This window comes from Hippopotamus amphibius, chromosome 4 (genome assembly GCF_030028045.1).
Source record: "Hippopotamus amphibius kiboko isolate mHipAmp2 chromosome 4, mHipAmp2.hap2, whole genome shotgun sequence".
NCBI classification, from domain to species: Eukaryota; Metazoa; Chordata; class Mammalia; order Artiodactyla; family Hippopotamidae; genus Hippopotamus; species Hippopotamus amphibius.
The window spans coordinates 86,670,552-86,694,387 of NC_080189.1; the positions used below are offsets into that span (position 1 = coordinate 86,670,552).

At 39.7% G+C, this 23,836-nt stretch overlaps 1 protein-coding gene across 3 annotated transcripts in view; it reads left to right on the forward strand.

Moving 5' to 3' along the window:
• The window catches only part of PUS7 (pseudouridine synthase 7), a 104,827-nt gene that overhangs the window by 55,569 nt on the left and 25,422 nt on the right, over window positions 1-23,836 (forward strand). For all 3 annotated transcript variants that reach the window (XM_057732340.1, XM_057732339.1, XM_057732338.1), the window contains exons 5-7: window positions 6,880-7,024; window positions 14,209-14,320; window positions 16,710-16,787. In XM_057732340.1, coding sequence (XP_057588323.1) covers window positions 6,880-7,024; window positions 14,209-14,320; window positions 16,710-16,787 — 335 coding nt within the window. The remainder of the gene's footprint in view (window positions 1-6,879; window positions 7,025-14,208; window positions 14,321-16,709; window positions 16,788-23,836) is intronic.

Consider the following 23,836-nt stretch of genomic DNA (forward strand, 5'->3'; position numbering starts at 1 on the left):
TTAAAAATTTTTTTATATGACCACAAATCAACTAAGAAATCTGTTGTTTGGGACTGCAGATACTGTCACACAGTATCTGCTGCAAAGGACTGTTGCAGCCTGACAGTCAGGTGTGTGGTCCTGATAAGGAGGCCCTGGCTCCGGCCCCATGGGTCCTGATAAGGAGGCCCTGGCTCCGGCCCCAAAGATCTCCTGGTGTCAGATGGGACTCTGGGAGGGAGAGGAGTTGGGGGAAGGAGGTCAGGGAGTGTTGCTTTTCTCATCTTGAGTCTGCTTCTGCTGTTCAAGAAAAAGAGAGCCCGGCTGCTACATACAAGATAAATGCCTTTTTAAAAGCTTTGTGTTATGAAAATTTTGTCCTTCTCCAGTAGTGCAGTCTGGTGGAATTATAGTGTTTTTGTTTTTGCTTTAGGCTGTACTATGTGTCATGTGGGAATCTTAGTTCCCCAATCAGGGATCAAACCTGTGCCTCCTGCATTGAAAGTGTGGAGTCTTAACCACTGGACCACCAGGGAAGTCCCCAGTCCAGTGGAATTGTTATGTGAGCCACGTTTTTAATTTTACATCTTCAAAAAAAAAAAGTAAACGTAAAAGCAAACAGGCAAATAATTTTGACAGTGTATTTTAATTACCCTACTACATTCAAAATATTTCAGTATGTAATCAAGATTTTAAAAATTACTAATGACATGTTTTACTTTTTTTTTTTCTACTACTTCTTCAGAATCCAGTGTGATTTTATACTGGTAGCACATCTCAGTTCAGACTAGCCACGTTTCAAGTGCTCAGTTGCCATGTGTGGCTAGTGATTACCATATGGGACAGAGCAGCTCTATAGCAGAGCAAATATGTTACAAGATTTTAAGAATTTTGTAGCACAAGATTTTTAAAATTTTAAGTTTATGTTAAATTTATTTTGTACTGTATTTTGACGACTTGCTGAATTTTGGGTTGTTTGAGATTTCTCCTTCCATTCCTCACAAGTAAAAAGTTTACTGTAACTTTTCAGAATTTATTATTTGCCTCCAACCCTCATCTCCTCTTCTCTCCACCAAAATTTCTCAAAAGTATGTACTATTAAAATTTTAGGAATCTTTAATTACAAGAATTTGCTCATACACAAAATGTTCAGCAGTGCCAAGGAGAAAATTCCTAAGAATTGGTTTTGAGAGCAGTCTAGGAGGATGGTCCAGGTTTCCCTTACTTGTGCAATGCAATATGCTTTTTCCTATAGAGACGATTTATGATTTGCTATCACCTTAAAAATTATAGTTATGCCATCTACTGAAAGCTTTTACCTTAAAGAGCGTTAACCATGGGCAGGGTCCTCATCTGTAAAACAGGAGGATGGACTTTGAATTTTTGAGGTCTGAGTATGTATTCACTCATACACACTAACTGTGATTCCAACTCATTGCTTTCAGTGAATTCTAGATCTAGACTCACATTTTTTGGGGGTGGGGGGTGGGGGCAGGTTCTGTGCTGCACGGCTTGCGGGATCATAGTTCCCCCATCAGGGATCAAACCTGGGCCCCTAGCAGTGGAAGCTCAGAATCCTAACCACTGGGCAGCCAGGAAATTCCCCTTGCTCACTTTTTGATATGACAACGTCACTTATCTATAATTATAATGTACTTTTCTTTTACATCTTTTATTTTGCTAGAATGTTGTTAGGTTTAGCTACTAGTAGCTAAACTTAGCTTGCAGGTTGCAATCCATCAGTGAAATCAATTTAGTGTGTCTTAACCAACATTTTTTTTAAATTGAAGTTTAGTTGATTTACAGTGTTGCGTTAGTTTCTGGTGTACAGCAAAGTGATTCAGTTTATATGTATATAAATATATATATATAAAGAATATATATATATTCTTTTTTCATATTCTTTTCCATTAGGGTTTATTACAAGATACTGAGTATATTGATAGCTCCCTGTACTATATAGTAGGACCTTATTGTTTATGTAATTTTTTTTTTAAATTTATTGGCTGCATTGGGTCTTCATTGCTGTGTGGGCTTTCTCTGGTTGTGGCGAGCAGGGGCTATTCTTCAGGGGCTACTCTTTGTTGTGGTGCATGGGCTTTTCATTGTGGTAGCTTCTCTTGTTGTGGAGCACGTGCTCTAGGCACATGGACTTCAGTAGTTGTGGCTCTTGGGCTCTAGAGCATAGGCTCTGTAGTTGTGGCACACGGGCTTAGTTGCTCTGCAGCATGTGGAATCTTCCTGGACTAGGGATGGAACCCATGTTCCCTGCGTTGGAAGGTGGGTTCTTAACCACTGTGCTACCAGGGAAGCCTGTTTATGTATTTTATATATGGTAGTTTGTATCTGTTAATCCCAAACTCCTAATTTATTCCTTCCGCACCCCCTTTCTTCTTTGGTAACCGCAAGTCCTCTGTGTCTGTGAGTCTGTTTCTGTTTTGTAAATAAGTTCATTTGTGTCATATTTTAGATTCCACCTATAAGTGATATCATATGGTATGTCTTTGTCTGACTTCACTTAGTATGATGATCCCTAGGTCCATCCATGTTACTGCAAATGGCATTATTTCCTTCTTTTTTATGGCTAATATTCCCTTGTATGTGTTATATGTACCACATCTTCTTTACCCATTCATCTGTCGATGGACAGTATGGTTGTTTCCATGTCTTTGCTATCGCAGATGGTGCTGCTGTAAACACTGGGGTGCATGTATCTTTTTGAATTATAGTTTTGTCCAAATATATGCCCAGGAGTAGGATTGCTGGATCATATGGCAATTCTGTTTTTAGTTTTTTGAGGAACTTTCCGAATGTTTTCCATAGCAGTTGCACCAATTTACTTTCCCACCAACACTGTAGGAGTGTTCCCTTTTCTCCACACCCTCTCCACCATTTATTTGTGAACTTTTTAAGGATGGCCATTCTGACTGGTGTGAGGTGGTACCTCATTGTGGTTTTGATTTTCATTTCTCTAATAATTAGCAATGTTGAGCATCTTTTCATATGCCTACTGGCCTTCTATATTATCTCCTTTGGAGAAGTGTCTGTTTAGGTCTTCTGCCCTTTTTTTGACTCAGTTGTTTGTTTGTTTGTTTGTTTGTTTTGATGTTGAGCTGAATGAGCTCTTCATGTATTTTGGAAATTAATCCCTTGTCAGTCTCATCATTTGCAAATATTTTCTCCCAGTTGGTAGGTTTTCTTTTCATTTTTGTTTATGGTTTTCTTTGCTGTGCAAAAGCTTATAAGTTTGATCAGGCCCATGTGTTTATTTTTGCTTTTATTTGTATTACCTTGGGAGACTGACCTAAGAAAACATTGGTATGATTTATGTCAGAGGATGTTTTGCCTATGTTCTCTTCTAGTTTTATGATGTCAAAGTCTTATAGTTAAGCCATTTTGAGTTTATTTTTGTGCATGGTGTGAGAGAGTGTTCTAACTTTGTTGATTTACATGCGGCTGTCCAGCTTTCCCCACACCACTTGCTGAAGAAACTTTTTCCCATTGTATGTTCTTGCCTCTTTTGTTGAAGATTAATTGGTCATAGGTGTGTGGGTTTATTTCTGGGCTCTCTATTCTGTTCCACTGATCTGTGTATCTGCTTTTGTGCCAATACCACACTGTTTTGATTATCGTAGCTTTGTAGTATTGTTTGAAGTCTGGGAACGTTGTGCCTCCAGCTTTGTTCTTTTTCCTCAGGATTGCTTTGGCAATTCTGGGTCTTTTAAGGTTCCACATAATTTTTTTTTTTTTTGGCTGCTTTGGGTCTTTGTTGCTGCACACAGGCTTTTTCTCTAGTTGTAGCAAATGGGGGCTACTCTTTGTGGCAGTGCAAGGGCTTCTCTTAGTGTGGTGGCTTCTCTTGTTGTGGAGCACAAGCTCTCAGTGCGTGGGCTCATAGTTGTGGCACAAGGACCCTAGAGCACGCCCAAGAGCGTGCGGGCTTCAGTAGTTGAGACATGTGGGCTCAGTAGTTGTGGCACATGGGCTCTAGGGCACATGGGCTTCAGTAGTTGAGGCATGTGGGCTCAGTAGTTGTGGCACATGGGCTCTAGGGCACATGGGGTTCAGTATTTGTGGTGCATGACCTCAGTAGTTGGTGGTGCACAGGCTCTCTAGTTGTGGCACATGGGCTCCAGAGCTCATGAGCTCTGTAGTTGTGGTGCTCAGGCTCCAGAGTGTGTGGGCTCTGTAGTTGCAGCATGTGGGCTCTCTAGTTGTGGCTCCTGTGCTCAGTAGTTGCAATGCATGGGCTTTGTTGCCCCACAGCATAAAGAATCTTAGTTCCCCAACCAGGGATCCAACCTGCATCCCCTGCATTGGAAGGCAGATTCTTAACCACTAGACCACCAGGGAAGTCCTGAAATGCAACCGATTTCTGTATGTTAATCTTGTATCCTGCTACTTTGCTGAATTTGTTTATCAGTTCTAGTATTTGTGTGGAGTCTTTAGGGTTTTCTATATATGTCATCTGTGTATAATGACAATTTTACCTCTTCCCTTCCAATGTGGATACCTTTTATTTCTTCTTGTCTAATTACTGTGGCTAGGACTTCCAATACTATGTTGAATAGACATTGTGAGAGTGGGCATCCTTGTCTTGTTCCATATTTTAGTGGGAGGGCTTTCAGCTTTTCACTGTTGAGTATAATGTTGGCTATAGGTCTGTCATAAATAGCTTTTAGTATGTTAAGCTATGATCCCTGTATACCCACTTTGATAAGAATTTTTTGTCATGAATGGATGTTGAATTTTATCAAGTGTTTTTTCTGCATCTATTGAGATGATCATGTGGTTTTGGTCTTTTGTTGTTGTTGTTGATGTGATATATCACATTGATTTTTTTTTTTTTTTTTCTGGTTGCACCACACAACATGTGGGATCTTAGTTCCCCAGCCAGGGATGGAACCCCGTGCTCCCTGCAGTAGAAATTCCCTCACATTGATTGATTTGCATGTGTTGAACCATCCTCATGACCCTGGGATGAATCCAACTTGATCATGGTGTACAGTCTTTTTTATGTATTGTTGGATTCAGTTTGCTAATATTTTGTGAAGAATTTTTGCCTCAAAGATAATATAATTTTTTTTGATAGTGTCTTTGTCTGGTTTTGGTATGGGGTGATTGTGGCTTCATAGCTTGACTTTGGGAGTGTTTCTTCCTCTTCAGTCTTTTGGAAGAGTTTGAGAAGGATTGGTATGAGCTCTTCTTTGTATTTGGTAGAATTCCCCAGTGAAGCCATCTGGTCCTGGACCTTTGTTTGCAGGGAGGTTTGTTTTTTCTTTATATATTCTATTTTACTTGTAGTGATCGGTGCATTCAGATTATCTGTTTCTTCTTGATTCAGTTTTGGTGGGCCGTAGAAACTTGCCCATTTCTTCTAGGTGGGCAAATTTGTTGGCATATAATTGTTCATAGGATTCTCCTATGGTTTTCTGTATTTCTATGGTATTGATTGTTATTTCTCCTCTTTCATTTCTTATTTTATTTGGTGAGCGTGGCCAGGGGTTTGTCAATTTTTGTTTACCCTTTCAAAGAACCAGCTCTTGATAACTAACATTTTAAAAATGTAATAAAATAAAATAGAATATAACAGTGTATTGCACATTGTAAGGATAAGCACTATTCTGTGAATTTTTTAGATTTTTAATAAGGTACATACATATACATATTGTTGGCTATTCAGTCCAGGTATGAAATGTGTTTCTCAGTGTCAGACACATTCAGAAATTGAAAAACAGTTGTATAACTAATAAGTTTACATTTTTTTGATGTAGATTTTTCTTTTTTGTGAACACATGTAGTAGAATGTCATCATAAAGTTACTCAGTATAGAACAGGATTCTTTAGAGGCAGTAGTAGATTTGACTGTTCGGGGAATTGAGTTTCTGACATCCCCAAAGGCCCAGCTCACCTCCTTTTCCATCTGTGAGCCCTCAGGTGTTCACTGTTCAGCCGAGTCCCTGAGAGGAGGGAGCGTCTGTGATGGGTGGCTCTGGAGTCAGATGGCCTGGATTTCAAATCTGGTTCTTCACCCCTCCAGCTATATAAACTTAGACACATTCCTTAACTTCTCTCAGCCTTGCTTTCCTCATGTGTAAGTAGTATACTGGTGACATGATAGGGAGCTGATGGGGATTAAATAAGAGTGATTGTGAAGTGATTGGCATGGTGCCTGGCAGCTGGACAAGCTCAAGAAACGGACTCTTAGGGTTTGTAATATTGTGCAGCTCTAAAAGATTTCTGACATGAAAGCAAGCTAAATGGCCATTGATAGATGAATAGGTAAAGATGTGGTACAGTGGAATCCTATTTAGTCATAAAAAAAATGAACTAACGCCATTTGCAGCAACATGGATGAACATAGAGATGATACTAAGTGAAGTAAGACAGGAAGACAAATACCATGTGATATCACTTATACGTGGAGTCTTAAAATCTGATACAAGTGAACTTAATTACAAAACAGAAACAGACTCATAGACATAGAGAACAAACTTATAGTTACCAAAGGGGGAAGGGAGTGGGGGAGGGGTAAATTAGGAATTTCGGATTAAAAGATACACAGTACTCTGTAAAATAAATAAACAACAAGGACCTACTGTAGAGCACAGGAAACTATATTGAATATCTTGTAACAAATCATAATGGAAAAGAAGCTGAAAAAGAATATGTATATTTGTATAACTGAATCACTTTGCTGTACACCTGAAACACTGTAAATCAATGATACTTCAATAAAAAAATAAAAATTAATTAAAAAAGACTTCTGAACTCACACCCCTGTATTCTGGTTGCTTCACATCATTATTAAGATGTGTAGTGTTTTTACTAGTTCCTTAGTATTATTTCCTTATTTAATGTTTGTTAAATTAGAAGTATCATTATCTGTGTTTTTAATAGGTGATTGAGGACACCAAAGAGAAAAGAACCGTCATCCATCAAGCGATTAAATCTCTGTTTCCAGGATTAGAGACAAAAACAGAAGATAGAGAGGGGAAGAAATACATCGTAGCCTATCATGCAGCTGGAAAAAAGGCTCTGGCAAGTAAGTGTGCTAGTGACCTGGCATTTCTTCTGTCTCCTTGTTCTCCCTGCCTGTTCATGTTCAAGGGTCATTTTGCAGTTGTTCGGAGAAGGACATTGATCATGTCGTTCCTTCAAAGTAGGTGAATAATATCCTTTCAGATGCCAGAGCAATCCTGCAGACTGTGTCTGGTAAGAGGGCAGTAGGTCTTATATGTGAGTATGGATTTGCTGAAATGATAGTGGTGCCTGAGAGAGAGTCTTAGGAATTTGATATGTTCCCTGAAGAGCAGAGCAGGCTGAGTGGCAATTCAAGAAGAAAATGGGAGGATATTGCTCATCCTGTGCTCTTAATAGAGGTAAGAAAGCTTTCAGATGAACAAAAACTGCTGTCACCTATCTCGGTGGCATACTCTGCAAAGTCCCTATATTGAAAATGCTGCTGCTTTCCAACCGTGAGTACCTTCTTCACTACACATAGGAAACATGAATATATAGAAAACCACTCCTTCACCCAAGCCCATCTTTTCGTGGAGTATCATTCATTTGAAGTGAGTGTGTTGTCTGTGAATCCTGTTGCTATTTATGTTCTGTTTTCAACAGCCATGACAATATCTGTTTGCATATAATCTTAAGAAAAATTGGATAATTTTTCTTCTTTTACTTGTCAAATCAGCAGATAAAATTTTAATGAAAATTACAGAAGGAAAAATTGTTTCCTCACCTTCTCCTCTATCATTGATGACCCCTGTTAGTGAAGAGTTATTTCTAGGTATATTTGTTGGAGTAAAACTTGACGATTGTTATATAACAAAAGACTGTTCAAACTATCAGTGCTTTGTCAGTATTCTCTTAGGTTAATGCTGTGAGTGGCTGAGGCCTTAATTGTCTATAGCCATGGTTCTAGTGAAAGAAGAGGGTGTGAGAAAAATGGGAAGAGAAACAAGATTTAGCCGCGCCTGAGAAAAATCAGGTCGGCAAATCAGCAGGTCTGGTTTGCGATGTAGAAGTGAGCAGCCTTGAGCAGTAGGGAGGAATGGGTGGAGGCTGGAGGTCACGTCTCAGCGGATATCACAGAGGGCAAGGGCTGTGAAATGATGTGTCCTGGGGCTGCTTGAGGGCACAAGAAGGTTTTTTTTGTTGTTATTGGTCTTTTTTGGTTTTTGTTTTTTAATTAACTTTGCTAATTATTTAAACAAGTATACAGAAAAATTATAATTCTAGCATATAATTCATGAAAAATTACATATTAAATATTTTATATCATTGATATTAAACCTTTCAAATTCAGTGTATATTTACATTTATGGCATATGTCAGTTTGGACCAATCACATTTCAAGGGATTAGTAGCCACATGTGGGTTGTACCTGCTAATATTAGACAACACAGCCCTAGGCCCCAGCATAGGTCTGAGTGGGAATTCAATAAATACTTACTTTGTTGTACCTTATTTGATCATATAGAAATATTGCTAATTATTTTTATTTTTATCATGACCTGTAATAATGGAGGGCACGAGTTGTGAATCACTTCTCAGTCCGCAGTCTAATGGCTTGGGCACTAAATGTTTCTTCGATATCTGAGTCACAGAATAAAATATTACCTTGACAGCTTTTTTGCAGCCTGGGTTGTCCAGGCAGATTAAGCCCAGTGGGAAATGATCTGAGTGGCTGTTTTTTCTATTCTCCCACTGTTGGCGTGTAGGTGGTAACTCATCTAGCTGTGGAAGAGAGAAAGTGACTTCCTACATAAGGCAATTGCCTTGGTGCAGTCAGTCTTCATTCTCTCGAGGAGCCCAGATTGAGAAGGGCTGCTAGGGCGATGTTCCTTGTAGAGAGGCAATCCTCATTGGTCAGCCACCCTCTTGCAAAGGCAAGAGGAAGAGGCAGCGGCTCATTCTGACAACTGTGGTCACGAGGAGGGAGATTGGAAAAGGCAATTTTTTTTTTTTTTGTATTTTTTTTGACTTGTTGCTTCGTGAAGATGACCGTTCTTTCTTAGAGGATGACCTAAGCATTTTTGTGATGTTGGCATTTGCAGGCCAAGGTGGCCAGGCCAGTACAGTTGGCCCCTCAAGTGAGTGGTACTAGATCTCTCATGTTCTGTCTTTATCTACATTTTCTGTGCTTATTCCACAGCCACCTTTTTTCTTTCTCCAAATAAAAAATTTCCTTAAGATTTTCCAAGTGAGATGCTGAGCTCTGTGTGACATGAACCACCCCTCCCCATTTTCCTTCTCACATCTTTAGTAACATATGAATTTCTCACTGTAAAAAGAAGCTTGATGGCAAGTCCATTTGAATCAGTGCTTGGATGGAGATCTCAGCTTCTTGGGCTTGAGAGGCTGTGGCGTTTAGTCAGGGATGGACTAGAGGTCTGCCGTCCACGTGTTCCTGCCCACCTCTTCATGAACCCAGATGGGCACCTGCGAGCCTGTGAGCATCTTCTGCAGATAGGGTCACCTGCCCCCTCCCACCCCCCTGCAAGCTGGGAGTGGCCTAAAATAAGCAGCATTTGAAAAGTAGGGAGAGCTGGTGTCTGGAGACATTATTGGTGCCTCTGCAAACAGAACCCAGTACCAGTGACAACTCATCCTCCTGGGCCACCTCCCCAAGCATTGGATTAACTTTTAAAGCTTCATTGCAAAGCTAAATTAGAATGTTCTTAGAGCTCCCTTACTACCAGACCCTAACATAAATTGTTATTGGTGGGTCATGCATTATCTAGCAGATTTGCAATACTCTTTACCTCAAATACAGCTATGCATCCTGAAACAGGTGTGGTAGATTCTAAATCATGGTGGCCAAACACAAATTACCAACTGTTTTAACTCAGACGTTATTTTGGTGTGTTAATCCAGTCTGATAGGGCACATTCATTCACTTACCAAAGCAATCATATGGTATTTATCTGAAAATATCTTATAATTGTCATAAACCATGTACTCAGGTAAATTAACTTATATTTTGAGATAGTATACATCCCCAAAAAACTTTTTAAAGATTTAAGTTTAAAAAAATTTTTTTTGCCATGTAACATGTAGAGATTCTCCATATGGTGTGAAATGAATGGTTTCCAGGAGGCATACCTGGATCTAAGAATCCACAGAGACAAAGTTAAATTTCTGGGAGAGACTGGTGTTATGCAATCCATAGGAAGAGGGATTTCAATGACAGAGTGGTTAGCAGTGGGAAATACTACAGACAGTTCCAGCAGGATAAGAACTCTGAAACATGTCCACCAGTTTTTAGCAACATGGAGATCATCGGTATCTCTGCCAGAACAGTTTTAGTGGAATGCTTGGAAACCAGTTTACACAGTAGGTTGAGATGGAAGACGATAAATACACCATAAAGAGAAGGAGAAAGGAAAGGAACATGGTTAAGGAGAGGGAGATGTAGCGTTGACTTTTAAAATGCAAGAGCCCTGAATGCTGAAGGGGAAGAGCTACTGGAGGAAGGGTGGTGATGATGGCTGGAGCAGGACCCCTGAGGAAGCTGCAGGGCAGGTGTGCAGGAGTGCAGCAGGGGAGATGGCCTTGAATAAGAAGGAAAGAATGTTCCGCATGCTACCCATCGTGTCATCTTTCTCGAGCTACAAACATTTTTCCTTCTTTATTCATGAGGATCTCTGTGCTCAATACATGAATCTTCCTGAACGTGGTTTTCTTTTTTTATCTGGTTTCTGTTTCTCCGTTCCTGGGGCTGCCATATCAGACCATCAGAAGGTTGCTTCCTAGCCTGAGAATTGTTTGCATTTGCATTTTAAATCAGAGTGTCTCAAAAATGTTTGAAAGTTATTTCAAATTCACTGAAATTGTAAAGCTACTATCTCTGCTACCTAGCATTCCAAGGATTTGGAGTTTTATAAAGTCAAACAACCTGCCCCAAATAAGTTGAGACTCACTGATTGTCCATTATTTAAAACATTCCCAATTAATCAATGCATATGCTTATTACTAGTTTGTGTACAGAGTGCACTTGGAAAAAGAACCCCTCTATCTGTTATTTGCAGAGGAGATAATTGAATGCATGCTCACTGCTTGGATTTGCTAATAAAAGATGCATGGTTGTGAGCCAAACTCATGTCGGTTGTCATGGTTTCTCTTAAGGTATAATAGCATTTAGTTTTTTAGTCTTGTGGTTTCATTTATTTCTTGCCACTGTAGTCAATTGTGAATGTCCTGAAAGAGTAGTTAGAGGAAAATGTAGCTACACTTTATCAACTTTTATCACAAATATTTTAAAAACTTTTTATTAGGGACATTTTCAAACACACAGACAAATAAAGGAAATAGTATATTGTACCTCTTTGTACCCATCAACCATCTTCAATATTAGTAACATTCTGTTGTTTTGTTTTACCTATTCCTCCCACGTTTTTTTCCTTTGTTGCAGTGTTTTTAAAGAAAATTCTATGTAATACTTCATTTCACTCATGAGTACTTCAGTGTGTATCTGACAGATAAGAACTAAAACCCTAAACCGTTATCACATCCCCACAAAATCAACAATAATTTCTTAATATCTCATACCCAGTGCATGTTCAGTTTTTCCTTGATTGTCTCAAAAATGCCTTTTGCATACAGATGACTTGTTTAAATCATGATACAAATAAGGTCAGAACATTGCATTCCATGGGTAAGTCTCTCTCTCTTTTTTTTTTTTTGCATTCCTGGCTGCTTTTTTTTTAAAGAACTTTTATTGAGATACAATTGACATACAATACACTGCATATATTTAAAGTATACCGTTTGATATTTTTTTCTCATTAGTAATGTGTATATGGCAATCCCAATCTCCCATGGGTGAGTCTCTTAAATCTCTTTTAATCTATCATTTTGAGAACTGTTTTCCATAATAATTTTTTCACATTTTTTTTTCAAATAAAAAAAAAAACAGTGCGGGACACTCATAAAACACAGAAAAGTGCAATGCAAAGCAATCATTACTTGCAGCCTCACAACCAAAAGAGAATCACAAATGGTGTTTTGGTACGTGTCCTCCCATATTTAAGAAAAATCTGGATGGGGAGGCATTTTGCATCCAGTCTTACACCTTTTGCTGCATCCTGTGGGCACAGACAGTGCAACTTTTGAGGATGAGTGGCTAGGACACTGTGAGGGGACTGAGACAGGGAGCCTTGGACCTGTTGGTGAGTTTTCTGCTTGTTCACTGTTTGCCTCTGCGACATTCCATCGTTAATGTCTAAATGGCTGTTAACCCACCACATAACCGCCAGGCACTGTAGGAGTCCTTGGTAGAAACTTCCCATGCGATCATTTGCATGTTCACCTCTAAAGCACTTTACTATTATTATAAATTAAATACTGCTCTCTTGTGCTCTTTATGCTGTGCATTTGGACAGAGGTCAGAACTGCAGCAGGTAAGAGCGGTTGGTGTTTCATGTAGGTAAAATGAAATGCCAATGATTTTTGTCACAAGTGCTAAGTATAGACAATTTTGCTTAAATGTAGGGATCTGGAAGGAAAACCAAAAGTAATGTCCCTGTTCACAATTTTCTGAGGATGAGTTATGAGAAATTCACAGAGAGCCAAAGAAATACTTGTAGTGCTTTTCCTGTAATACTTTAAGCGTACATGCTGCAGCAGTTTTCCAAGATGGCTTACTGGTCAGTTTGTTCTTCACATTGCTTATATCACTCACCTATGAAGCAGTACTTTTTGCCTGAACAAAGGCAGGTGTACAAGTAACTTTAGTATCAGAAATTTCTTGGGTCTTTTAAGAGGAAGGGTTCATGAGTTATGCTAAAGGATTATTTTAGGGACAAAGGAACATTTTTAAAAGGAGAAGACTCTTTTCTGGGGATCGTATGAAGTATTTTTTCACAGTCTTTCTTTCATAGAGTTACAGAAATCAAGTGGACTAGATGATTTCAAATAACAGCTGCAGCCGTGTGTCAATAAGACTCAAAAACATTATTGTACAACATCTGGAAAGTGTGTTTGTGGCTTACACATTTTTCCCAAAATGTTGATTTTTCAGAACACCCTTTGGGCAACTGAAGTCTAAATCTTAATATCGTTTAAATACATGTTTCTAGATGGTAGTGTAATTTAAATGTTCGTTAAAAGAACAGTTTTAGGGACTTCCTAGGTGGCTCAGTGGTTAAGAATCCTCCTGCCAATGCAGGGGACACGGGTTCAATCCCTGCGTCAGGGAAGATCCCACATGCCGAGGAGCAGCTAAGCTTGTGCACCACAACTATTGAGCCTGCGCTCTGGAGCCCATGAGCCACAACTACAGAAGCCCACACGCCTAGAGCCCATGCTCTGCAACAAGAGAAGCCGCCAAAATGAGGAGCACATGCATCACAATGAAGAGTGGCCCCTGCTTGCCGCAACTAGAGAAAGCACGTGTGCAGCAGTGAAGACCAATGCAGCCAATAAATAAATAAATAAAAAATTTAAACAAAAACAGTTTTAAAAGTCGGATTCTCCAGAGTCTCGAAATGTTTGTCAGTTTCTAAGAAGTTGAGCAAGCGAAGTAACAGTGGCTCAGAAATTAGCATTTAACCTGGCTTAATTTTTAAAGTCTCCTCTTCCCCCAAGAATGACAATTAGGTATTGAACGCCAGCTGCTCTCTCTGTCTGATAGACTTTTGTAAAGATCTACTATTAGCTAATCTTCTGTAATGGGAGTGGCCTTTGGGAAATGTAAATGTGTCACTGAGGCAGCTCCTCACAGGCTTTATCCCCATCCCTGCAAAGGCATCCAGCCTGTTATGTGAACACCTGAGTGGGGGTACGAGGCAAGGCTTGTAGGTTCCGCCGTGACTGCTGTTTCCCTCTGGCCTTTGTATGTTCTGGAGAGCCAGGCGGCCCCCCTTTCAGACTCATGCTTGTCAAGTAAGCCACTGGGGAGTGGTGGACCCCTCTGTGTTTCTCTGCGTGAGATTGCTGGTTAGGTTTAGTCATTTGTCACACAACCTGCATTTCTCGATTTTGAGTTTAGCTACAGGCAGATAAATATCCAGTTACAAAAAGTTTAATAACTATAGTCCACACAGCTATAACCACTTAACCTGTATTTCTTGTCAGACTAGATCTAATTTCTCTCTCCAAGGTTCTCTACAAAACCTTTGCTAGATCATCTCTAGCAAAAATGATCTTATAGGGTTTCATAAGAAAAAACTTGCTAACTTTGATTATGGTATATATAACAATTTTTTTTTTTTTTTTAAGATCCAAGAAAACATTCTTGGCCAAAATCTAGGGGAAGTTACTGTCACTTCGTATTGTACAAGGAAAACAAAGACACCATGGATGCTATTAATCTGCTGTCCAAATATTTAAGGTTAGTATCTTGTTCTTATGCCCATACAAAATCAAAACACAGAAATATATTTTCCTCTTTCCATGCTGATGAAAAAGGAGTGGGAAAATAGGCACGCAGGTAGCAAATGTGCCTCCCAGTTATAGTGTGTTTTTAGTTTTTGTGGGGGGGGGGGGGGGGGGTGGTGTTTTTTTTTGGCTGTACGGTACAGCTTGCAGGATCCTAGTTTCCTGACTGGGAGTTGAACCTGGGCCACAGCAGTGAAAGCACTGAGTCCTAACCACTGGACCACCAGGGAATTCCCAGTTATAGTTTTCTTAGACAGTAGCTGAATTATTTTTTTTAAACCTCCTTGCAGTTACCAGTGATTCAAAATGAAAATTCTGTAAGTAAATATAGTTGAGAGTTACTAGTGCACCCAGCTGAAAATAAAAATTAAGTTTCTTCCCTGCAAGCCTACACTTTGATATGGTTGCAGAGGTCTGCTACTAAACCCTAAGCTCTTACCTCTAGGAGATCGACTAGATTGGAAACCTGAGACCAGTCAGATTTTCTCACAGGAACGCAAATACAGTAGAGTGTGGGGCTTTGAGGATGGGCCAGGTGCCATTTTATCTTTAGAAATGGGTACAGGTACTATAGCAAATCTGTATGCATGGAAATTTCCTTTCTGATATATATTTAACCCGGTTTAAACACAGTATGTAGTGTGTTAGTTTGCTGTGGTTGCCTTGACAAGATACCACAGACTGGGTGGCTTAGATAACAGAAATTCATTTTCCCACAGTCTGGAGGCTGAAAGCCCCAAGCTCAGAGTGTTGGCAGGTTTGGTTTTTTTCTGAGGCCTTTCCTTGGCTTGCAGATGGCCACCTCCTCTGAGTCTGTCTGTGTCCCAGAGTCTCTCTGTGTGTCCAGGTTTCCTCTCCTTATATTAGGACACAAGTCTAATTGGATGAAGGCCTCATTTTAATCACCTCTTTAAAGGCTCTATCTCCAAGTACAGTTGCGTTTTGAGGTACTGGCAGGTCAGAGCCTCAACATAGGAATTTTAAAGGAGCACAGTTCAGCCCATAGGACATAGTACCATTTGAAGTAGCATTTTATTTTATTCTAGTTGCTAGGTCTCTCTCATGCCTTGTCTATACCTGATCCAGGGAGAGTAGAAAGTTGGGGAGGGCACATCTCTGAGATCTAGAGCTGGGATTGCTCAGAGTTCAAAAAATCCTTCCCGTTTCTCTCCCATTCCCGTGAAGCAGTTTTTATAATTCTTCTTAGTTAACTAGTTTACTTATATCTTCATATTAAAACTATTCCAATCCCTGTTTTAGCATTTGGCTTTTATACAAAGAAATAGCATGTATTTATGGAAAGTTCACATTAATATTACCTTTTTTGAAATTGAAGATATAAAATTTTTGAAGTGGTACGTAATATATCTAGAATGGATTTTTCTTTACCTTCACAGTTATGCAATTAATGAATTGCATGTAATCAACAAGAAGTGCATTACTTCCTTCTCTGTTGCTGGCTAGTACAAACATTCCAAGTCACACATAGCTAAGGAGGGGATTGTTCAGGCATCATTTACTTTCTTAGGTTGCACACTAATTTGTATTTTCCTGGGGGTGTGTGTGTGTGTGTATATATATATTTTTAAGAACTTTTATTGAGATACAGTTAACAGACAATAAACTGCATATATTTAGAGTGTACAATTTGGTATTTTTTTTCTTATTAGTAATGTATGTATGGCAATCCCAATCTCCCAATTCATTCCCCCCCCCAACCCTCCCCACTTTCCCCACTTGGTGTCTGTATGTTTGTTCTCTACATCTGTGTCTCATTTCTGCCTTGCAAACCGATTGATTTGCGCCATTTTTCTATATTCCGCATATGTGTTGATATACGATATTTGTTTTTCTCTCTATGACTCACTTCACTCTGTATGACAGTCTCTAGGTCCATCCATGCCTCTAAAAATGTCCCAGTTTCATTGCTTTTTACAGCTGAGTAATATTCCATTGTGTGTATGTACCACATCTTCTTTATCGATTCATCTGTTGATGGACATTTCGGTTGCTTCCATGTCCTGGCTATTGTAAATAGTGCTGCAGTGAACATTGGAGTGCGTGTGTCTTTTTGAATGATGGTGTTCTCTGGGTATATGCCCAGTAGTGGGATTGCTGGGTCATATGGTAACTCTAGTTTTTCAAGGAACCTCCATACTGTTCTCCATAGTGGCTGTATCAATTTACATTTCCTGGGTATATTTTTAAATAAAGTTTCTCCTTTCGCGCTCTCCTCGTATTCCATTACGATTTTAAGTATATTTATTTCAAATCTTAAATTATTAGAAGCGTGATTTCCTAGTGGTATGCGACTTCAGATGATTTTGTTTTTGTCTTATCAGAGTCAAGCCGAACATATTCTCCTACATGGGAACCAAAGATAAAAGGGCCATAACTGTTCAAGAGATTGCTGTTCTCAAGTAAGTAGAGAGTACATACCGGGATTTGTACTGCAAAAATCCTAGCACTGCCTTTCCAAGCTCTCGGATTTGCTTTGTGGGGTTTACCTCTTCTGTCTTTAGATGGTGCCTCTGCCTATTCAAAGAATTGCTTTTCCATTTGTTTTTTCTTCTTGCTTATCTCTATTTCCTAATGTTTCTGCAGCAAGTAGGTATTATTTGTGTAATTTTTAAAGGATTTTTGTGGTAGAGCCAAGAGAATAAGTGCTTTCTCTCTTTTCTCTCATTTATTCATCATTAAATGTAAGTTATTTAAAATTTAATTACAAAACAGTGAATGAGCTCTTTTGTTACACACTGGAGATATACAGATGAAAAAGGTGGTCTGCTTTTGAAGCAATTATAATTTAATGGAGCAGACAGACAAATAAATCAGAACTTACCACACAGCGAGATAAATGCTAAAATAGAGGTATATTGGGGGTTTTAAGGTAGACCTGACAACAGAGCATGGCACTTATTGTGGGGGGGACAGGCTAGTTAGGTTTTCTCAGAAAATGGGATCTAGATCAGGGCTTCTCCGCCTCTTCACTGCTGACATTTTGGGCTGGGTAATTCTTTGTTGTAGGGGCCGTCCTGTGCATTGTGGGGTGTTTAACAGCGACCCTGATCTCTATCCACTAGATGTCAGTAGCATTTCCCCTACTGTTGTCAGCATTGTGACAAACAAAAATGTTTCCAGACATTTCTAAATGTCCCTAGAAGGGCAAAGTAGCCCCTGGTTGAGAACCACTGGTCTAGATTCTAGAAGGATGAGTAGGAGTTTCCTAGGGCTGGGAGGGTCTAAGCTCGTTTGTTCCAAACCAGGAAAACAGCTTCTGAAAAGACACTGGAAAGGATTTGGGGGGCATAGCATATTTGGCACCTGACAGGTGCTTGTATTTTGTGGGAGCTTAGCAGGAAATTAGGCCTGAAGGGTAGGCAAGATCCAGATCCTGAAGGGCCCTGAGGGTCATGTTAGGAACTTGGACTTGACCTTAATCTAAACAGGGGGAGTTGTGTGTAGGGACAGGATTAGGGGTTGTCGGTGAAGCAAGAGGGATAGAATGGAGATCAGGGCTATTGTCATATTGTGGGGAGGAGGACAAGGGTCTGAACCCAGTCAGTTCAGTGAAGGTCAAAGGGAAAGGAGAAAGTCAGACAAACTCAGGCTTCTGTCCTCATGCACCCCCTGAGGTAAGGAGTGGTAGGAGGGAGAAATAAAGGGGCAGAAGGAGACTTTGGCCTGGTCTCTTTCTCCCTGAGACGCATGGAAGTGGGGTCATCTGCTGAGAGTGGAGGGGGCAGGAGTGGGGAAGGGAACTTTAAAGAGTGTGAAGGTTTGAAACAGTCTCTGTGGGTGATGAGCTTGTCAGCAGCTCCTGAGAACAGGGGACCAGCAGTGGCTCGAGGGCTCAGGCTTTTCATACTCTGGATGTGGGGTACAGAAGGGTCTTACCTTTTCTTTGGTGTTTGAAGTACCATTGTGGTCAATTCCTGTGCTTTCCATCTGGCTGGCTCTGTGAATTTTTCCACCTAAATTAAAAAATAGATTGGTTCAATTTGTTTTCAACACAGAAGGAACTAGGTAGAAAATGAAAGTTCCACCATAATTGTACTGCATCAGAGATTGCCTTATTCACAGGTTGGTATAATTTTGTGGGGGATGCTTTTTTTTCTCTTATAAACCAATATATTTATATAAAGTGTGTTCTTTTCTTGCAAACAATAAGTGATGTATCTCTTTCCCTGTTAATATGTAGCAAAAGATTTTTAAATATATGGATGTGTCCTAATTTATGAACTACTACTCTTTTTTTGAATGTTGACATTGTTTCCCATTTCATGGTATTATAAGCACTTCCGTGATGGGCATATTGGGAGCTAAATCTTGGCACACATCTGTGATAATTTCATTAAGATAAACTTAGCAGTGGAATTACTGACTTAAAGGGAATGTGAAATTCTAGGTTTTAGGTTTTTGATAGCAGAGTTTAATTGCCGTGTAGAAAGGTAGTACCAACATATCACCTTTATTCTTCTTCTCCAGAATCCTCCATGACATGTTACGATCTTAAAAAAAAAAAATCATTTACTAATTTGTGGGTCAAAAAATGGCATCTTATTTTCTGCCTTTTTTTTTTTTTAGTTTTTGAAAATATTTATTTATTTGTTTTGGCTGCACTGGGTCTTAGTTGCAAGATGCATGCAGGATCTAGTTCCCTGACCAGAGATCAAACCTGGGCCCCCTGCTTTAGGAGGGTGGAGTCTTACCCACTGGACCACCAGGGAAGTCCCAGCACCTCGTTATTCTCTGTTGCATTTTATGATGTGACATCTTTGAAGAGTGAAGGTATTTATTTCTCTTCTTAGTCCGCCACCAGGTGTCATACTTGATCACAGTGTGGCTCTGTCTTCGTAGACGTTTGCTGCTTTTATCATCTTCCTGTTGACGTAGTAACAAACCGTATTAGACACCTACACGTTGGCCTTTGGAAAGCGCATAGCACTTATCTCGCGGATGCAGGTTACACCCTTCATTTGCTTAATGGGTATGTGGGGCCGGGTAGATTGGCCTTTCCCGTGAGAACTGGTGGACAGGATAAACCCACTCTGCCACGCAAGGATTTTAATTATTGCTGAATTGATCAGTCCTCGGGATAAGCAGCTTTTCAGCTTCATGTAACTCTCCAAAGTCACCTAGTAGTTTTAACAGGATCTCAAGCAGGAACAGCCTCATTGAACATGATTTGTTTCTTTTCCTGCCTCTTCCTGCCAGTCTCCTTTCTGAGCCTGGGCCAGCATTTCCCTGGCTTTGTTAATAAAGGCTTTTTATGCAACATACTGCTTAGGTTGGCTCCTGATGTTTAAAAGTGAGATTTTGGTATTCCCACGTTATTCACAGAATTGCTGTGAATTTACAACCAAAGAACTTGATCCAGGATCCTCAGAATTAAAACTATGAACAGTATCGTGAAAGGTATTGTCACCTTCATTCCATCGGTTCTCAGGGAGCACCCACACCAACGAGAACTGAGTGTATGTAGCTTTGCTTTCTGCTGTGCTAGTGGGTTTCAGAAGTACGTTTGTTGTGTATTCAAGAACAGACCATAGAATATGATTCAGCCGTGAAAAGGAATGAAGTACTGATGCACATACTACAATGTGGATGGATCTTAAAAACATTATGCTAAGTAAAAGAAGTCATACACAAAAGGCCACATATTATATGCCTGTATTTGTGTGACATGTCCCAAAATAGGGAAATCTGTAGAGACGGCGTAGATTAGTGGTTGCTAGGGGCTGCAGGGAGAGGGAATGGGATGAGTAGGTGTAGGGTTTCTCTTGGGGGTGATGGAAATGTCCTGGAATTACATAGTGATGACAGTTGTACAACATTGTGAATATACTAAAAACCACTGAATTGTACAGTTTATCATGGTTAAAATAACTTTTGTGATGCTAATTTTAGTTCAACTTAGAAAAGAAAAGAAAAAAAACAGAGCAGTCTTTCATGGCTATTGGGGAGCAGTCTCCATCTCTCTCCGGAGCGGCCAAGTGGCCTGATTGCTTCTTTCCTCCTGACTCTTAAATATTCTGTTCATTTCTACAGCAGTAGTTACTGACCAAAGAGGAGTTCTGTCCTCCTGTTCCTCCCCGTTCATCCTGATCCTCTGTTACGTGGACTCTCTGGGATACTGTTTCTGGATTCATTTATGCCCTGTGGTTCTACCATTGTCCCCATATATCTGAAGTCAGGAACGTGGTGCCCTTTTTCTCCCGAACCTGCTCCCTCAGAGCAGCTAGCCCAGGCTGGCGTAGACCAACTTTACGCCTTTTCAGTACTCAGGCTGGACAGGGCATTCAGGGTCTGGGTAGGTCTGCCCTCCCTAGGAGAGAGGGTAATGGAGTATGAGCTCTGCCCACGTCTCTGGCTAGCTTCCTGCGTTTTGTAATAATTAATGGCACAATGACAGGTCTTTTTTCCTCAAGAAGTTTGGTGAGGCTGCTTCTGCACATATTGAACCGGGAAACAAATAGACTGATGGATGAGGCATCAAAAAATTGATGGTTTTCAGGGACTGTGGGGGAATTTTCAGCAAGAATTCTCTGACGTGAAGTGGCAAACTGGTATTACATAGGTGGATTTTAAACAGTTTAACTCAGTAACAGCGTATTTTTAACTAGGGAGTAGGATGAGATTTCCCCACTGATTTTTCATGTAACGTTGGGACTTCGGGGGCTGCAGAGTAGGGGCACACGTCCCTGTGGGGCTGCTTCCATAATTAGCTGCTCAGGGTCTATAGACCAGGTTTGGGGCAGAACAGCCTCTTGTGCAGGTCCAGGGCCCGGAAGCCACATCCAGACCCCACCACACCCCCGACTCCTGTATTTCCAGGCAAAGCTGGAACACGGCTCCTGACAACAAGAGGCAGCAGGCATGCGCTCCAGGACCAACGCTGAGAACACCACGCAGGCCAGAGCAGTAGAGAGAGACGTGTGTTCGACAAGTGAAGCACAAGCAGTCTTTGTTCTGGTAGTTCTCAGCGTAGCTCTCTTTTCAGAGGAAGTCTGAAAGCAGAAAAAGTTACAACCACTTTCTTAGGCACAGTGATACGCTGTGCAGCATTGTTAGTAATTTTGAAAAATCACAAACAACCCAGGTGACCCAAATTGGAAAATCTTAAATGAATGGCTAAATAAGTGAATTCCAATTGATGAATTATTTTTGACCATATTAGATTATTTCTGATTTTAAAAAACACTCTTTACTGAAGTAAAGATGAATACTAACATAAAAAATGTAAAAATATTTAAAAATGGGAAAGTGTGAAAGTCTCAAAAGAAAAGCCAGTGTCTTGTTTAATGGTAAAATACTAGCATTTTATTAAAGCTGGGAATAAAGTAAATAAAGATGACCACACTATTATCACTATTTGCCATTGTTCTAGGCATACTATAATACAAAAAACAATTAAGAAATAAGTGGTGTAAAAATTATAAGGGAGGAGACCAAATTGCAGTTTTTGTTAGTGATTCATGGTTTTTTCTTTTCTTTTTTTCTTTTATTGATTGATTGATTGATTGGCTGTGTTCAGTTTTCGTTGCTGTACATGGGCTTTCTCTAGTGGCAGCAAGCGGGGGCTACTCTTCATTGTGGTGCATGGGCTCCTCATTTCGGTGGCTTCTCTTGTTGCAGAGCATGGGCTTCAGTAGTTGCGGCACACAGGCTCAATAGTTGTGGCGCACGGGCTTAGTTGCTCCGCGGCACGTGGGATCTTCCTGGAGCAGGGATCGAACCCTTGTCCCCTGCATTGGCAGGAGGATTCTTAACCACTGCGCCACCTAGGAAGTCCCACATGATTGTTTCTACTCAAGGAGTTGACTAAAAGTTTTACAAGATAGGAAATATTATGTACAAAAATCAGTATTCAGGGGCTTCCTAGGTGGCGCAGTGGTTAAGAACCCACCTGCCAGTGCAGGGGACACGGGTTCGATCCCTGCTCCAGGAAGATCCCACATGCCGCAGAGCAACTAAGCCTGTGCGTCACAACTATTGAGCCTGCACTTTAGAGCCCTTGAACCACAACTATTGCTGCAACTGCTGAAGCCCACGCACCTAGAGCCCGTGCTCTGCAACAAGAGAGGCTACGGCAATGAGGAGCCCACGCACCACAACAAAGAGTAGCCCCCACTCACTGGAACTAAAAGAAAGCCCACGCACAGCAAAAAAGAGACCCAACGCAGCCAATAAAATAAATAAATAAATAAATTTATATTAAAAAATCAATATTCAGGTGATAGCCAGTTAGAAATTATAGTGGAAAAACTCTTACACAGAAAAGGTTTTTTTTTAAAAAAAAAAAAGAAAGAAAAAGAACATACCTAGAAACAAAGATTTTTCAAAAGTATAAGATCTTTTCTCTATGAAGAAAACTGAAATGCTATTGATAGATGTAAAAGGAATTGAATAAATAAATTCTGTAACCTGTTCTTGGATATATATATATATGTCCTTTAACGAATAAATGTATAAATTTATGCTGATACTAATGAAAATACCAACAGAGTATTTCAAACTAATCAAGCTGATCATAATGTGGGAAAGACAGAACTAGCCATAAAAATTCTGGAAAAAGTGACTAATAAAGGGGGGTTAGCCTCAGTATGTATATATATATGTATAAAATATATATAAAAATGAAAATATGTATTTTTCATTTGTAAAATGTTTTTATTAAAACAGTCCCATGGTGATTTCTGCTATGGAGTAAATTGCACACTTAGACTACTAAAACATTTTCACCACCCTCTCCACTCTAAGGTATTTCTGGATTTATAGTAATCAATTTCTTTAACTTACCACCTGTTTTTATTTATTTATTTATTTATTTTTATTGACATATAGTTGATTTACATTGTTTCAGGCGTACAACAGTCAGTTTTATACTTTTATATATATGTGTGTGTCTTTACACACACAGACACACGCACATATATTCTTTTTCAGATTCTTTTACATTATTGGTTTTTACACGATATTGACTATAGTTCCCTGTGCTATACAGTACATCCTTGTTTATCTATTTTATGTATAGTAGTGTATATATGTTCACCTCACATTCCCAATTTATCCCTCCCTCCCCCCTTTCCCCTTTGGTTACCATAAGATTGTTTTCTATGTCTGTGAGTCTGTTTCTATTTTGTAAATGAGTTCATTTGTATATATATTTTTTACCACATACAAGTAATATCATGATATTTTTCTTTGACTTACTTCATTTAGTACGATAATCTTCAGATCCATCCATGTTGCTGCAAATGGCATTATTTCATTCTTTCTTATGGCTGAGTAATATTCTGTTGTATATATATGCCACATTTTCTTTAGGCATTTATCTTTTGATGGATATTAGGTTGTTGCCATGTTTCCATAGTGCTGCCATGAACATTGGGGTGCATGTATCTTTTTGAATTAGAGTTTTCATCTTTTCTGGGTATATGCCCAGGAGTGGGATTGTTCAGTCATG